The 16,481-nt window shown below is 40.1% G+C and overlaps 3 protein-coding genes across 6 annotated transcripts; 2 read left to right on the top strand and 1 right to left on the bottom strand.

Annotated features, from left to right (window-relative positions):
* Positions 1 to 163: 163 nt before the first annotated feature.
* Positions 164 to 4,897, top strand: LOC113171345 (cilia- and flagella-associated protein 251). The gene is made up of 6 exons (XM_026373646.1): positions 164 to 291; positions 2,385 to 2,425; positions 2,530 to 2,599; positions 2,968 to 3,033; positions 3,179 to 4,131; positions 4,829 to 4,897. Exons 1-6 carry the CDS (start codon positions 246 to 248, stop codon positions 4,895 to 4,897), a joined length of 1,245 nt encoding a protein of 414 aa, XP_026229431.1. The 5' UTR covers positions 164 to 245.
* A 1,270-nt stretch (positions 4,898 to 6,167) lies between these two features.
* Positions 6,168 to 10,316, bottom strand: LOC113170426 (inositol-tetrakisphosphate 1-kinase-like). Of its 4 annotated transcripts, XM_026372536.1 has the most exons (10): positions 10,070 to 10,316; positions 9,682 to 9,706; positions 8,956 to 9,078; positions 8,702 to 8,819; positions 8,510 to 8,611; positions 8,187 to 8,227; positions 7,900 to 8,065; positions 7,454 to 7,521; positions 7,114 to 7,276; positions 6,772 to 7,039 (listed from the first exon to the last, which is right to left on the bottom strand). In XM_026372536.1, the coding sequence occupies exons 1-10, from the start codon at positions 10,150 to 10,152 to the stop codon at positions 6,888 to 6,890; spliced, it is 1,041 nt and encodes a 346-aa protein (XP_026228321.1). In that variant the 5' UTR covers positions 10,153 to 10,316; the 3' UTR covers positions 6,772 to 6,887. The 4 variants fall into 4 exon arrangements, with proteins under 4 accessions (XP_026228302.1, XP_026228312.1, XP_026228330.1 ...); XM_026372517.1 differs by having other exon boundaries at positions 6,168 to 7,276; XM_026372527.1 differs by having other exon boundaries at positions 6,168 to 7,276; positions 7,900 to 8,005.
* Positions 10,317 to 10,476: 160 nt separating this feature from the next.
* On the top strand, positions 10,477 to 14,487 carry psma6l (proteasome 20S subunit alpha 6, like). The gene is made up of 7 exons (XM_026372555.1): positions 10,477 to 10,721; positions 11,111 to 11,205; positions 11,912 to 11,993; positions 12,207 to 12,362; positions 12,501 to 12,679; positions 13,475 to 13,569; positions 13,982 to 14,487. The coding sequence occupies exons 1-7, from the start codon at positions 10,646 to 10,648 to the stop codon at positions 14,037 to 14,039; spliced, it is 741 nt and encodes a 246-aa protein (XP_026228340.1). The 5' UTR covers positions 10,477 to 10,645; the 3' UTR covers positions 14,040 to 14,487.
* The last annotated feature ends 1,994 nt before the right edge of the window (positions 14,488 to 16,481 follow it).

Raw genomic sequence — 16,481 nt, 5'->3', positions numbered from 1 at the left:
CACAGACCATCATTGTGCAGAGGATTAAACGCAGGGGACGCTCAAAGATTTGGTTAACGTACCAGCTGATTCTGGCACCTCACCAGGGTCTGGGCTTTGATCCGGTCTCGGTCACCTGACACACACACACACACACACACGGTTGTGCTCCACGGCTCAGCTCCACCTCGCTCGGCGGGTGAGTGAAGAAGCTCCAGTCCGTTATTTCAAGGTTATCTCTGCAGGAGCCTCACTTTTCGGAGCCTATGGGATTTCTGATAACCGCAGTTTTTCTTTGGGCTGCAGTCGGAGGTGAGTATTCATCGCATTTATTGAACAGCTGCTGTATTGTGTGTGTATTTTGGGCGCTTGGTGCGAATTGACGGTACAAAATGCGAGTAGAGCTCCCAGCAGGCTGCGGCGGAGACGAGGCTCATCTTTCACACACTGCTGCTCAGCTGTCCATTATTTTTACCGGTATGAAACGAGCCTTATAGTAAAACAGACGAAGCACAATGCATTACAGTGACACTTTATGGAGCAGACCGAAGGTGCATACTAACCCAGCGGAGAAAGCCTCAGAGGTTTAGACTAATAGGCTAAACAAAAGCGTTGTTACATAATTTCTAATTCGCCCACCTTTCTGCTTGTGTGTTGGACTAACTGCTGTTACCGGGTAGGATGTAAAAAATTCATAAACATTTGCATATTTGATATTCCGCCTCAATACGACCCCCTTGAACAGCGTGTAATGCAGATTAAAGCTGCGCACAGGTGAGTGGAGCAGCGCACATGTGCCTTGCTGCGTAGTAACATGCGCCAGCTGCTGCGAAAATCATCATTAGTAAAAATAAATAAATAAATAAAAGGTGGGAGACTGGCTATAGGACATGAGAAGAGGGAAGTCCAGCGCCCACACAGACGTGCTGTTGGAAATAGACTTAATATAAGGTTGCAGTGCGGTTACGCGCAGTGTTACAGTGCGGTAACACAGGCGGTAACCTACATGGAGCAGAATAAACTGTTTAAGTTCGATATAGCTGCAGTGCGTGAAGTTAATAATAGACAAACCCCACCCTAACATAGTTTAACTAAAGCTGTAAGTACAGTATGCTGCATTTCCAAACGAGACATAACATAATAATATTATTGTGCAGCTTAATGTCACTGCAGCTCGACGTCTAAACAGAGAGAATAACAGCACTGTAAAGCAACTTGTTCTCATCTTTGGGACATTATAAGGTACTTTCCTGATGGTGTTGCAGGTTTTATTACATGCTATCATATTGGAGCCTATAACAAACTGCAGCCTCTTTGTGGGTAATGTACGCTTTTGACTTTTTGAGTTCTAACATGGAGTTTGATGGACCACGGACAGCAGGACAAGCCAATAAAGCCAGATCCAGATTACAGCCTTAATTATGAGGCTGGGGTGTCCCAGCTTAGAGAGAGCGTGGCTCACACACACTCACTCTTCATCACATGGACCTGACAGAGTATTACAGGGCCAAACTGTGGGCAGCTCACGTGTTTTAGGGGTTCATCACTGGCTAAAGGTATCAGTCCTGTCGATCCTGATCCTGAACAGAGCTTAGAATAAACTTACAGCTTCTAAATGTGTCATGTCAGGGAAATAAATTAATGAAAATGAATTAAAAGTGTTGTGTTTGAGAATCTCCAGCATGTATTATGGAGACGAGAACAGAAGTGTCTAGTAAGGAAACAAAATTCAATTAATGGCTTCAATGGAATATTTTATGGATTTAGAAATACTGTACAGTTAAAGTCTTTAAAAAACTTTATTCATTGCAGTTTAACAGGTTTTTGATGAAATAGTCTGACATTTAGATTCATAGCAGAATGAAGGTTTGGTAATTGAACAGTGGCATATTTTGTGCTTCAGGCACTTGTTGGATCCAGTGCATAACAATATAGGAAAAGGTCGCAGGCTGCAGACTGATCATGGACTGTGATCTATACTGACATTTAGATCCTTGTCAGATTGTATCTCTGTGAGAAAAGGCATTGATAGAACTGCTTAGTGTGCCTTTAATGATCTAGTGGCAGGCAGGGATTGGAGACTGATTTAGCCCTGGCGGGAAACTACCCATGAGCTAAAGCCTTTGGGAATATCTGCATCCTGTAGAGAGAGGGGAGGGGGGAGCAGGTTAAGCTTCTTTGCTGTGTCATTTTACCAAGGTAATTGTGCTTACCTTAATGTGGGAACAGCCCCACCCATGCCCAAACAGAGCAAACCATTTCTAAGTAAACAAATTAGTTCATGGTGGTGTTCTGTGAGGTCGTTTGGTTCAGGTTTTGCTGCTGCAGAAATGCTAAATATATTGATTTTTATTTCTGTTCTCACCCTGCTCTCTCTCTCTCTCACCTTCTTGTTTGTGCCTCAGTGGGAAGCCGGCCAGTAACCTCACCCCTTAATGATGCAAAGGTCAGAAACAAGTCCTGTTTATTTTTTCTTTCATTCTGCATTTGTTCTGCATTCTGCAAGTTTTTTTTTAAATTGTCTCACTAACTGAGTGTGTTTTGCACTAGGTCGAATGTATTATTCAGGAGACATTAAACGAACAGGGGTCACAACATGAGTGTGACCCACAACTAGCAGGTGAACTGAATTCAATAATATTGCATATTATGTTATGGTTGGTTGCTTAGCTGGTCAACAATAAATAAATAGCAGGAATGCTAACAATGTGCAAAATAGTCACATAACAATTTACTGTTTTATAATCTATATTTTGAAATAGTCTTGCACAGTTGGGTGGACAAAACAAGAAGTTTGAAGATGTCAATAAGGGATGCGGGAAGTAGTGGAAAATATTTTCAGTACAATCAATTAATTAGTTTAGCAGCATATAAACTACTGCAATTCAAATTTGATGATGGGTGTTTTGGACTTGTTTCCTTTTTGTGTTACATCTTTGTATTATCTGCTTTTAGTGTGTTGTTTATCTTTACTGTCATTGTTTGCAGAGGAACTTGATGAAGTTCAAAGACATCATGGTCTTCTCAGGGAGCTGCAGAAGTTGGCTGATGATGGTAAAAATAAATTCACGTTGACAAAAATACGCATTTCCCTGTTCCCCATGTTTTTGTGGGAGAAGTGATGTCTTTACCCCTAATTGCCCACATGCATTTACCACCACAATATGTCAGGCACTGATTATTGTAATCTGACTTGCAGAGAGAGAAAGAGAGCATGAGCATGAGGATGAGAAGGAGAAGGAGCATTATGAATACAACTTGGCTAATGACGAGAGTGACTTTGAGCAGAGGGATGAAGAGGAGAAGCAGGAGAGAGATGTCAGCAGTCTTATGAAAAAGACAGAGGAAAAGAAAGAAGACAAAACAGAGGGAGATGACACCAAGGAGAGGATAATGGAGGAGCCTCGAATTGAAGATAGAGAGGCGGATGATGAAGAGGAGCGAGCCAAGGAGCTAGAAGAGCTACTGGCAGAAGAGATCACCAACAAAGGAAAAGAGGAGAAGAATGATGAAGAGCTCAAGGAACTCCTGAAAGAGTTGAAAAAGAAGAGATATGAGGCAGTGAAGGAGAGGGATTTTCAAAGAAACTCGGGAGTGGAACAGAGGGAGAAGGTCGAGGATAAGGAGGAAAAGGAGGTCAAAGAGAGTGAGAAAGAAACAGCAGAGGACATAGAGAAGCAGAGGATCGAGGAGAGGAGCAAGAAAGAGTTAGAGTTGATGTTGGAGAAGGAGAAGGTGGAGAAGGAGCTGAACGAGCTGCTGAAGGAGCAAGACAGCAAGAGCAAACCAGAGCAGGAGAGGGAGAGGAAGGAGAAACAGGAGGAGCTGGAAGAACTTGTGAGGAAGATGAAGCGGGTGCAAGAAGAGGAGCAGGAGGCACAAGATGAAAAGACAACAGAGGGAAACAGTGAGACAAAGGAGGGCAAAGGAGAAGAGGAGCCTGATGAGCAAGCAGGGAATGAAGCCAAGAAGAAGGAGGAGGGAGCAGAAGTGAAGGAGCCGCAGCAGAAGAGAGTGATGGAGAAAGCCAGTGACGAGGCCACACATCAGTTTGAGAGGGAGAGGTACAAGGATGAGGAAGAGGAAGACGAGGAAGATGAGGATGAATATGTCAGAGAGGATGGGGAGGGGCAGGAGGAGGAAGAAGAGGAGGAGGGGGAAGATGAAGAAGATGAAGGGGAGGTAGGTTGGTCCAAAAACATGTGTGACTGAACTACAGTGCAATTATGTATTAAAATACAGTATAAAGTATAGAGTATGTAGGACAAATGAAATATTTCTGTCTCTGTGTGGCAGGACAAAAATATAACTCCCTGGAACTCCTCATTCCTTCTTCACTTTGATTACAGTGTAGTTTTTATGTAGTCGTTTTTTTTATCTGAGACTTGAATATGCCTGGAATAACATATTATAACAATATCTAATAATCTCTAATAATATCTGGACAGCATGAGTGGATATTGTGTGTGTGTGTGTGTGTGTGTGTGTATATTGATATATATATATATATATATTGTGTGTGTGTGTGTGTGTGTGTGTGTGTGTGTGTGTATTGAGATATATATTGTGTGTGTGTGTATTCTACACTAAATTCTAGTCACCATCTTGATAATAATGATGCAACACTGGGCTTTAGGCCATTTATTGTGATCATTACTGATGTACTCTTTCTCCCCTTTCATATACTGTTTATGGAAATATATATCTTTCTTTTTTTACTTATTAAGTCTTTAAAAGGATGGGTTATACATTCATGTATATATTGATATGCTATATATACAAAACACCTTCACTCTAATTGGTGTGCTATTATCTAAAGCATGACCATGTGCTCTATATGTGTCTACAGGAACTGCTAGAGATTGAAGCAGAGTTGCGCAAAGTCGCTGCGGAGCTGAGGGAACTTCGCAGAGGATAAGACAGACACAAACACACACAAACATTCGCAGGACTGTCAAACCCCTTTGTTGCATTCACAATCACACATTCAGATCACACATTTTCCACTTAACAGCCTTCAAATCCCCACAGCACTCAGAGAAATGTCATCAGATGTGAATCTGTAAATGAATAGTAGTAGAAGCTGTACATACTGTTGTTTCATTTCAGCTTTTAGATCGCCTGGAAAAGGCTCTCACAAGTTCCCTGATGCTCATTTAAATGGAAATATTAAGGAAAAAGAGATGCAGTTTTTTAGAGAATCTGAAAGCTTGTTGTGTTCATCACTGGCGTCCCTGTGTCTGTGCTTGTAAAAGCTGTAAGACAGGTGATTCACTTCAATTGTAAATCACCATGGATGCGACCCATTCATCATGTTGATTCAAATGTTAATTTTGACTGCAGATTGCCAACCACACAAACGCTATCATCTTTGAAATGTAAGTCATGAATGCTGGCAATCAGTGCTTCTTTCTCTGAAGGTATCCTCCTTGATTGTGCGTTCTTTATGGGGAAACCAGATTCCCTACTATAATGTAATATGTGTATTTTAGTATATATTTTGTGCAATATTTGATAACTTAGGTGTACGCTGTTCTGACTGTTAATGATATTACTGATATTTCTACACAGGACTAAGTCATTAATTCCTATTCATTTCTTTGATGATAAAGTAAAAACAAGGATTGTGTTTCATTTGGCTCATGCACTGTTAAACCAGACTGTTTGTGACGAACTGGGGTGACACAAACAAAACACAATAGTTTCCTGTGATTCTGCACACTGTCACGCATGTCAGATGTCAAGTCTGTATTAAGTGTGGTTAGTGAGCGGCCACAGGACATGGTGTTCTTAGAGCTTACAAGGTCTAAAAGTGTCACTTCAGGTTCTCAGCCAGCTTTGCACTCTTATCTTAACAAGCCAAGGATGAGTCGTAGGGAGAGGAAGACACTAAAGCCATTCTGTTGTCTTTTGGTAACAGCAACACTAAGGAACTAATTGATTATTAATGAGTTACATCACAGTTTTCATGGCTGTCATGTCATTTCTGTAAATATCGGATATCATGGTCTGTAAGCCAAGGTCATAAAAATATACAGACATATGAAACAACGACGCCCCCAAAAGGACTTTGGGTAGAAATGCACATGGTGCAGAATTAACAGGGTTACCTGGAGGCCCAATTACTGCAATAACACAGTATAGACTACAGCACATGTGGATGCAATAATTACCCAAATAATGGATAATTTAATGTATTTTAATATGTAATCAAAGTGTGTCATATATTATTCATATAGCAAATATAATCTCTCCTTTTTCTACACAGCTAGTTATACATTTGTGTATTTGAACACTGGCAAAGTAGCTGGTCAACACAGAGTAATAACACAAATCAATCAGTCAACACTGATGAGCTCATTACTGTCTATCCCAAAGAGATGATGTTTGTTCACTTAAATGAAAAATGAATTTACTGTAGTTTTCTTTTTCTATAGATGTGCAAAATATTTCCACAGAATCTATCTAACAAAACCAGCAAGAAAGATGTAAGGGAAGGGGAGACATATTAGGCATAGAGGACATTTCAAACAACAGTAAAACAACAACACCATTTGTAATATTACTGGCCAATCAGAGTGCTGTCGTTTGTGCCTGCTGTATTTTCTTCTATGCTACCTGTCAATCAATAAACGGAAAGTGTATTGAACCATTATGTGTCTTCAGTTTGGTTTGTCAACTTGTAAACAGAGCAGAATTACTTTAAACACAATCATTAGTGTGATTTACAGCATAGCAGATACATTTAAGATTAACTCATGTTACAAATTACAAATAAATAACTTGTTCCTTCTTTAGCTCTCAGAAACAGCTGGGTCTGGTCCCAACAAAACACTTGAAAATGACTTTTGTTTGTGCTGCTAAGCAGATGAAACACTGCACAATCCACAATCTTTCCCCGAGGCAATTTAAAGGCCAGTGGTAGCAGCAGATGGACCACCTGTAGTCTGTGTGGACTCAGGAGAGCCAGTAGCCTGGAGGCAAGCAGAGGTCTGTTTGTCCAAGACTGACTCAATGTGGCTGAGCAGAGAGGAGAAAAACTGGGGCACTCCTTCGTAACCTGGTGGAGGAAAGAGTGTATGAGAATATCACTTGGTATAACTGTGTGTATACTGGTCACTATGGTTGCATTACCTGGGAAGATATTGATGTCAATTATTGTAAGAGTGTGTGTGTGTAGGTTGATAATGATGTCCACGCCAAACAGGGCCATGCCAAGCTGAACTCGGAGCTCTTTGACAAGGGCGGCAATGGCCTCGGAGCTGGGTGGAGGCAGGCATGGCATCTGCTCATCCAGCTTAGATAATAAGAGGAGAAAAAGCATTTTAGTTGAACTAATTAGCTCTTTTTACTTCATATAAATTCTGATTTAGGTAAATGTTTTCCCACACTAAATAATATTAATGTACATTTTGAGCACATGATCTATACAATAATAATGTGGTGTGGTTTTAATGCTATTTCCAGTACTCACAGCTGTTAGATCAGAGCTTGACTCTGGTTTGGACACCTGATGACTGTTGAAGAAGATTGTCTTCCTGTCTGGAAGAAGAGGAAAAAACACAACTACAATGTATACAAGGAGCAAAACCTTGTTACTACGATTAGCACAGAGGCATGACATAGATAGGAGGATAGAGCAAGACAAAGGACAAGAAAGTAAAAGAAAAGATGTGAAAAGGGAAAAATAGCACGAGGAAAGGTCGAAGGTCAAGGTAGACAAACAAAGAAAAAGGAAGGTATGAAATGGAAATATTTTTTTGCTGTAGACTGAAAACTTAAGGTTTAGAATCAAATGACATAATAGTTCTTATCTTATATTTATCTTTTGACCTTAAATCCAAAAGCTTCAGTTTAAATGAGTCTTTCCCTTGCAATACTTTTTGACAAGATAGTTAAGGTAGGTAGGTGAAGACTGACCACAAGGACCAGAGGGGAAGTTCTTGAGCGAGGGCCTCTCCACACAGAAGTGCCTGTCTCCTACCACAAACACCTTATGCAGAACAGCTCCGTGGTTGACGAAGCTCTGAAGCACACAGGGAGGGCGAATATCAGCCAGACTGTCTTCACTAAAGATTAGACACATCTGCAGAACAAAGAGATTAAGAGAGTAGAGAGCTAATAAACTACTCTGAATGAGAAAAGTAAATGTACAAGTGTAATTATCATAGTTAGAAAAAGAGACAAGGACAAACCAGACCACTTACCTCATGAGAAAGTGAGCCATGCGCCACTCTGGTTTTACAAACTGGGGTCAATGGGGAGAAAGAGGAAATATTTGTGGTTCTGTCATTCATTGCGAGAACATAAAAGCAGACCACAATGAACTTAGACACAGCTAGAAGATTAACACACCATATCTGCATAAGACCATGTTCACAGTTTTTAAATGCAGCACATAAGCATTCACACACAAACAGCTTATATACGAAAAAAACATGCACGTGCAACATAAAGTATGAGGAAAACCTCTGAAGAACAACAAAAGTACAAGAGTGGAAGGCTAGAGACGGACAGAGAGGGAACTGACTGAGAGGGAAGCTCAGGCCCTGCTCCATCACTGCCTTTTGAATGGATGACATGTCACTGGGTGTTTGGACTTCTAGGTAGGGAGGGCTGCAGATACGCCAGTCTGTTGAGATATTTAAACACAGGAGACAGGTATTAAAATCTATACTCAAGAAGTAAACTTCAGTATTTAGATTACAAAACTACATTTCACCTCGCAGTGAATTGTGCAGCTTGCTCATTATGCGATAGGAGGCAAAGCGGTCTAGTAGCTGAATCATGGCAGGAAGTGGGTCCAGGAGAACTGTACCTGGGTGAGCTGACACATAGTTCTATAGAGCAACAGACAAAGGGAGACTTTTACTTTCCAACCATACAAAAAATAAGAACAGAAACCGTCCACTCAGTGATCTAGTGTTAACTCTTCCTCAGTCCTCACATGCACTTGTTTTTTTAAAGCAGCGTTACCTGGAAGTTGGCAAGAAACTGCTGTGATTGGCTGTCATGCTCAGCATCCACGATGACATCAGACAGCTTGTGAACAATGACATTGAACGGTCCCTGTCGATCCAGCGGCTGAGTGAGATCAATCTGACAGAAGAAGAAGAACACTTCCTTTTGTGTAGTGGATATTTCACAATATAAGTTTCAACACTTTTCAATTTGGTTATCTTTGATTTATGTTGCAGTAGACATACAAGACACGGTTAATGCACTCTTTTCAGACGTTAATACTTTTAAAGTTAACATCTATAGTGTTTATATTTATGCAAAAATCTGAATTCTGTTTTGTCACACAATATTAAATACACAATGGAGGCTGCTTATTTTCTTTGCAGTGGTGAAATCTGGTGGTATAAAAGTCTCTCACATTATTCTGTACAGATATCCAGTGACACATCTTACAAGTTACTATCAGGCAGCCATTGTTTGGGCTGCAGGTGGCTGTGACATGGATTACTAAAGTTGTGGACATGTGTACATGACACATGCCTGTGCGTGTGCAATGATCCAAACTACATGATATACTTTAGCAACCGAGTGAAAGGAGATCCTGCTGTTTGTGTGGGCGTTAAGACATGCATGAAAGCAGACATTCAGTCACAGTCTCGCAAACATCTCGGAAACAGGACACAGGCACACCGAGACACTGAGCTGCATTGATTTCGAGTGTATGCGAGGAGAAACACCTACCTCCACCACTTCCACTCCATGGCCCCTGTAGGAAAAATACTGAAATCTTTACTTTAAAGTGATCACGCTGCTGTCATCTGATGTGAAACAATGAACAAGGCTTCCCATCTAACACTAAATCCTTATTGCCACTGATAAAGTATTGCACAACTGTGTACACTATAACTTGGAACTGGGAGGGTGCACCTGTTTATACGATTATGTCATTCTCACAAGTTATTATATCAGAATTCTGCTGAAATAACTTTAAATCAAAATATTATTCATAGCCTCCCTTTTAAATATATATTAAACTACCCTACTATAAGAACCCAAATGGGCCCCTTCACTTTTAAATAACACAACACTATAATACTTATTTAAATGTATTAAATCTGCGTCCACTTACGCACAGAACTCCGCAAACGCGTCCAGGTTCATCCTCCTGCGTTTTTTATGGCTGAGACAGAAGCCAACCCTGCGGCCAGACATTTGATGATTGTGTCTGTGGGGCCACCAGCAGCCAAATGACAGCAAACACCGACACGACAGAGAGGGAGGGGTGATCCAGCAGCGCCTCTTCTATCCATTCAACCCTCCCCGGAACACTGATGCAAGAAACTGTCTTTTGGGAAATCCACTGTCTTTTGGGCAAGTGCTCCTCCAGCGTCCAGAGTCATAATACTGGTCGTCCTCAGGTGAGAAAGCGAGTCACTGGCAAAGTCGCTTGACTTCCTTATTGCTGCCATCCAATAACACAGCGTGAGGCAGGCAGGTCACGGAGCTGCAGCGCAACTGAAAGAGAAAGTAAAGATCTGTCAGGGAAGTGACTGCGCTCGCCTGCTTTTTGTTCAGTAGCAGCACAGACATGCTGGTTTCCCATTAACTGACTCCAAAAGAAAGCAACCATCGGTTATTTTCATTAGTATAAAGACAGAGTAAGTTTTGTGAAGTTCATCTGAGGACACAAGGAGAGAAAAGGAAAATGTCCCGCGGTTCAAACGCTGGTTTCGACCGACACATCACCATATTCTCACCCGAGGGCCGCCTCTACCAAGTCGGTAAGAAAGAGAGCTTTTCCATCTGGAACAAGCTCACAACCCAGCAGAAAACCCAGTAACATTACCTGATTTACGCAGTGTGCGTAAAAACAGTGCCACCAAACAAACACGACCACAGTGCTAAAATGCGTTTTCTTGTCTGGCTAAAGTTCGGTGCGCATCCAAATCATGTTGCGCTGTCTTTTTATTTTTTTAAGCCTGGAGTTCAGTTTTAACCCTAACCTAACTTTGTGCTGTGTCTCCACTGGTTTTCCAGGTGTTACAGTGGTTGGCAGGCTGTATTGTAGCTGTAGCTTCTTTTAGGCCATGTAGCCCTGCAGCAATAGTTCCTCAAAGTTGGAGCATTTGGTAATGTCACATGGTTTGTGTTTGGATGCCTTTTCTTGCAGAGTATGCCTTCAAAGCTATCTCCCAGAGTGGGCTGACAACTGTGGGGGTCCGTGGGGCCGACAGCGTTGTGGTGGTCACACAGAAGAAAGTACCTGTAAGACATTACACACCCATGCAGGAGGATGATGGGTTCTTAAATAACCCTGAAGCCTCACAGGAGTCCTGACTCCAGCTTTTTGCTGATCTGCCTAATACACGAACATGATACAGAGGTGATATTGCCCAAACATGTATTACCAAGCCACGTTTGGGAAGCTTTTTTGGTCACAGAGGTGGAGGATAACATAAACTTTTCATCCCATGTAGGGCTGGGCCATATCATATTGCCTTTGATACATCATGATCATTCCTCCCCATATAACAGTTCTGATATTGTAATACTGAGGATGTAAAGGCAGGATGATGATCTTGCCTGTGAGCTGTAACTTTTCTAAACCAACAGATTTGATCTCTAACATTTTATCATTACAGTAAACACCACAAAAAGAGGCTTTGTGCATCAACATCAAAGACATGATTCTTTTTATCTAAGTCAAAGCGTCCCATGTCAGCACAGAGGCAACAATCCCCAGATGTTTGAGCTATGCCGTCATCAGCGTGCGATATTCATCGCAGTGAATAACAAGGATGTTTTTGCATATACATCTATATTGGTTGTATCTATGACATAACTCCCTCGTGAGCGTATGGATGACTCTGATTATAATGTTGTTTTTTAAGGTGCAATGAAATTAAAGTGCTTGTTATCACAACATAATTTAGCAACATGAATGTCCCTCTGTGACCTTTTTGAACTGCAGGACAAGCTGCTGGACTCTTCCACCGTTACCAATATGTTTAAACTGACCCCTCGTATCGGCTGTGCGATGACTGGACACAATGGTATGTACACATCCATATCACATGACTTTTAACTAAAATGTCATATAATAAAATGTCCATGTAATGAATGTGTTTATCTCCCAACAGACAGCCTGACGTTTTCTTTTTCACTGTTTAATAATCATCATTTATTTCTGCAAGACATTCCCGATTAAATGCTCTTAAAAAGTTGCACGTCTTGTGTTTCACTGTCCACTTTTCTGTGCTGTGCAGCCGACAGTCGTTCCCAGGTTCACCGGGCAAGAGTGGAAGCTGGTGAATGGAAATATAAGTTTGGTTATGACATCACGGCAGACGTACTGTGTCGCAGGTTGGCCGACATCTCCCAGGTCTACACTCAGAACGCTGAAATGAGACCTTTAGGCTGCTGTGAGTGGGATTCCTGATTTCTGACTGTGCTTTTTTTATCATGCTAATCCTTTTAAATATATTTACTGGTACAAGTTTTCTACTTCACACACTCCCATATAAATGGTAATACACCTTCCTCTTCTGTTCTACTCCCAGGTATGATCATGCTGGCTATTGACCCACAACAGGGTCCTGTCCTATATAAATGTGACCCAGCAGGCTACTACTGTGGCTTCAGAGCCACAGCCGTCGGGGCCAAGCAGACGGAGGCTAACAGCTACTTGGAGAAGAAACTGAAGAAAAAGCCTGAACTGACCCATGACAGGACAGTACAGGTAAATTGAGCTACAGTATGTACAATATTATTAGGAATAATAGAGTAACTTCTGAGCCATAAAGAGTAGTTCCTAATGAAGTGTCTTGGGAACATCTCCATTTATTTGCAAAATAGTTTGATAAACACATTGCATTTATCTCTATGTCTGATTAGACTCAGGTCACTTTTTCTGACCAGTTTAAAACTGTTCATTCCAAACAATTCACACACTTTCTAGTTCTGAATGTGCTTGTTTGTGTCCATCTGGCCTTGGTGTGTTGAGACACCTTTGTAAAGACTTCAAACACACTCCAGCTGTGGGTAATTGCAATGTTGGCCTCTGATGCATTTGTCTATTTGTATTTATGAGAGTATAAGTGTCTCAGCAGATGTTCGTGAACTTTCTGCAGGTTGTTATTCAACTCTGACCTCTAATAGTCATGGTCAGGATGAGCTCTTTCATTTAGCACCTGAGGTTGACATGTAGCTGGTTTATTTAATCTGCTAGTGTTGTGCTCACGCTCTTGTAATCATGCACCAAATATAGCCTAATTATTGAACGCTGTTCGAATATCTTCACTCAGTTATCAATGGGGTGATTCTGACACAGCAACACCTAGATCTGACCTCAACGGCTTCATGTGAATCAATAGTGTGAATCACTCATATAATGTCAGGGGAATTCATCACCCTTGAGCAAAATGTTGTTATCGGAAAGACATAATTGGTGTGATGTACAAAGTGTGCCTTTACTAAAAATCATATTTAATGATCTGACATTGTTAATTACATGTGTATTTAACTGTATTTCCAGTTGGCTATATCCTGTCTGTCCTCGGTTCTGTCTCTGGACTTCAAGTCCAGTGAGCTGGAGATCGGCGTGGTCACAAAAGACAAACCTAAGTTCAGGTGACTTGACTCACACTCTTACTGTGTCAAAACGTTAGAGAGATTTAAAAGATGATCATGACTCATTTTATGACCACGAGCTACCTCTGCTCTGGATTATTGTCTGTAGCGTGTCACAGTTTGAATTTTCACTGTCCAGTATTTTGTTTAGTTTCGATTTTGCTTTATTCTCCTAAACGTAACTTTGAGCTCAATCCAACATTTTGCATTTCTATTGTTAAATGATCTAAAACCCAATAGAAGTAATATTTGTGAATGGAGCAGAAAGTTAAAATCATTGACGTATGTAAGTTTTATTTTAAAAGTTGCATGGGCTTCTATCTATCTTCTAACAGTCACTTCTTTTTTCTTCTGAATATTATTCACATTTCCCCTTTTCTTCCTCCTTTCCTTCTTACTATCTTCCGTCTAGGACTTTGTCTGAAGCAGAGATAGAAGTCCACCTAGTTGCCATTGCTGAACGGGAGTAGAGCTGCCTTCACAAACATCAGACCATGATTCTTTGTGGTGTTTTATTTCCATTATGTTAGAACCAGTCTAAACACTTTTCACCTGTGTCCACAGAGCTTAACCCTTCATGCAGACAAAAGAAGAAAATATTAATACATAGATTCAAATTGATTTACCAGGCACCACACTTTACAGTGGGAATGTGTAAATTCAGATTGGGCACATTTAACCATATTTAGTCCACAGCACAGGCCACACATACGAACTACAAAGTCCCATTTCCTCTGATATGACACAGTTTTTGTTAGGATGTGTACAGAATAATCGTCATACAGCTTATTTATACTGTATGTTTATAACAGCATCATTTGTTGTCATCTCTACATGTGCAAACTGCAATAAAATTCTGCCTCACTGTCAACTCCTTTAAAACTACTGTCATAATAAAAGAGAAAACTCGAAACACTGCTCTGCTTTATGTTGTTGTTTACTATATGTTCTTAACAAATGTCCCCTCATTGGTCAGCAGATGGCATCAGTGAGGGCAGCTTTCCTTCTTTTGCCTAATTCACAGTTTTCTGATCTGTAGAGCAGGACTCAGTGATTGTAAAAACCTTTTTCACTAATTCACCTTATTTTAGATGTATTCACTTGTCCCAGTACTCATGATTCTTAGTGTGAATCCTACACTAACTAATTCTTAATGTATTATTCACACTAAGAATAATAAGTATCACTCATGTTAAGGTGTCTAGTTAGTTTGGAAGCAGTGATAGTCGTATTATTAAGAGTTTTATTTTTAAAAAAGCCATTTGTCACTCTGATTCTTAATGAAATGCGTGTGGAGTGTGTCATTCATTCTGTTCACTCTCTGTATCAATGTTCTGAGATATTTCATGGACCACTAGGTGGCGATGTTGTATGTGATTCTGCTTTCCTCTGAGTATTTCATAACAGAACTCAGTGTTTCTGTTGTGTACTTTTCTATTTAGGGAAACCTATTTTGATTCTTGTAAACACGTACACTTCTGTGTCTGACAACCAGTCCTGGCATGACATCCTATTATGTATGTGCATGTGTGTGAGTGTGTCCGTCAATTTCCGTCAGCATCACCCCAACCTGAGCACGCAAATCACTGTTGTTGTGTCCAGTTACTGAGAGTCACCTGGCAGTCTGACTATATAAGCATTTCTTGATAACCAAACATACGTGCACAGTTGCTTCAGAAAGTATTCAGACACACTAACACACAGTTTTTTCTTGTAAGTTTAATTGTAAATAAATGAAAAGCATGATAATAGACATTTTTGCAAATTCATTAAAAAGCAAAAATTGATGCAGGTTTCTTCCTTAACGTCTCACTTTACACCCTTCCCTCCCACGCCATGAGTATGCTTTGCATCAGACCACAAAGCTGTACATTAAGCTCCTAACAAATTTAAAGTTCAGTTTAAATTTAAATTTTTATTTAAATTTAGAGTTCAAAAACAATGAAATTGGAAAAAAATTAAAATTTAAAATTATGCTTTTAAAATTCAGTCTACAAGAAATTAAAGTTTGCAAAAAGTTTTGAATGTTTTCTGGAGCCCTTATAAATATGTATAAGTATGTTATGTTGTAGGTAAGTATGTTAATATGTACACATTCATAACTGAACAGAACAGCACTGTGGGTTTGATTTTACTTTATTCAAAATATAAGGAAACGCATCCCAAACACTATAACCTTCCACAATCTGATTACTTTTACAAGATTGACACCACATGAAACACCTTACATTACATACATTCTCTACAGTACAAATACACAGAATATACATTAAGACAATATTACAAAAAGGTGGTTTTAGATCAACATCTGTTCATTTGTACTTACCTGTAAGGAAAACAACATTGAGTGAGACATTATGTAGATTATTCAGCTTTTTATCTATCATTTGTGAAAATGTGAAGAGTTATCCAGATTCCAGTTTACTTTCTTACTTTGCTTATATATAAATATAGAGGTTAAAACAGGAATTCTAAAGGTAAAAATAATATTATATGATCATATTGTTTTCAGACCATCAGGATTTATGTTAAGATGCTTGTATCAGTGACTCTAACTCAGCAGCAGTCTGATAGTTTCCTTAAAGCAACTAGTGCAAAGCAGCTCTAAGTGACACTGATATTCCTCTTAACTTAATTTTTTCTCCGTGTCCACTTTATGGTGCAGATAAGAGCTGTTCATGACTTCTTGATTTAAACAAAGGTGCTGATGAATAAAGAGCTACACTGCAGCTTAGAAGGTATAATAGATGCATTACAATGAATAAAATGCATCATTGCATTGGAACATATTATGTTTGGTTATAGGTTTATTCACAGACTGGTTCCATGCTGGTGTCTTCATCTCTGTGTCTGGCTCTGAATGCAACCTGGAAAAACACAGAACAAAAAGGAGAAAACCTCGGTTTAAACCA

The sequence above is a fragment of the Anabas testudineus genome, chromosome 13 (genome assembly GCF_900324465.2).
Source record: "Anabas testudineus chromosome 13, fAnaTes1.2, whole genome shotgun sequence".
In the NCBI taxonomy this organism is placed as follows: Eukaryota; Metazoa; Chordata; class Actinopteri; order Anabantiformes; family Anabantidae; genus Anabas; species Anabas testudineus.
The sequence above is the reverse complement of the archived record's forward strand: the minus strand, read 5'-3'. Positions and strand labels throughout refer to the sequence as shown.

What these genes read in the sequence shown, in the direction of transcription:
- LOC113171345 (XM_026373646.1), top strand. Translation starts at nt 246, where the DNA reads ATGGGATTTCTGATAACCGCAGTTTTTCTTTGGGCTGCAGTCGGAG. An exon ending in GTGTGACCCACAACTAGCAG is followed by an intron (nt 2,600 to 2,967) that starts GTGAACTGAATT and finishes CATTGTTTGCAG; the next exon opens with AGGAACTTGATGAAGTTCAA. An exon ending in AGGAGGAGGAAGAAGAGGAG is followed by an intron (nt 4,132 to 4,828) that starts GAGGGGGAAGAT and finishes ATGTGTCTACAG; the next exon opens with GAACTGCTAGAGATTGAAGC.
- psma6l (XM_026372555.1), top strand. Translation starts at nt 10,646, where the DNA reads ATGTCCCGCGGTTCAAACGCTGGTTTCGACCGACACATCACCATATTC. An exon ending in AATGAGACCTTTAGGCTGCT is followed by an intron (nt 12,363 to 12,500) that starts GTGAGTGGGATT and finishes TTCTACTCCCAG; the next exon opens with GTATGATCATGCTGGCTATT. An exon ending in CCCATGACAGGACAGTACAG is followed by an intron (nt 12,680 to 13,474) that starts GTAAATTGAGCT and finishes CTGTATTTCCAG; the next exon opens with TTGGCTATATCCTGTCTGTC.
- LOC113170426 (XM_026372517.1), bottom strand. Translation starts at nt 10,152, where the DNA reads ATGTCTGGCCGCAGGGTTGGCTTCTGTCTCAGCCATAAAAAACGCAGG. An exon ending in GGGCCTGAGCTTCCCTCTCA is followed by an intron (nt 8,228 to 8,509) that starts GTCAGTTCCCTC and finishes CATTGACCCCAG; the next exon opens with TTTGTAAAACCAGAGTGGCG. An exon ending in ATGGCTCACTTTCTCATGAG is followed by an intron (nt 8,066 to 8,186) that starts GTAAGTGGTCTG and finishes TTTGTTCTGCAG; the next exon opens with ATGTGTCTAATCTTTAGTGA.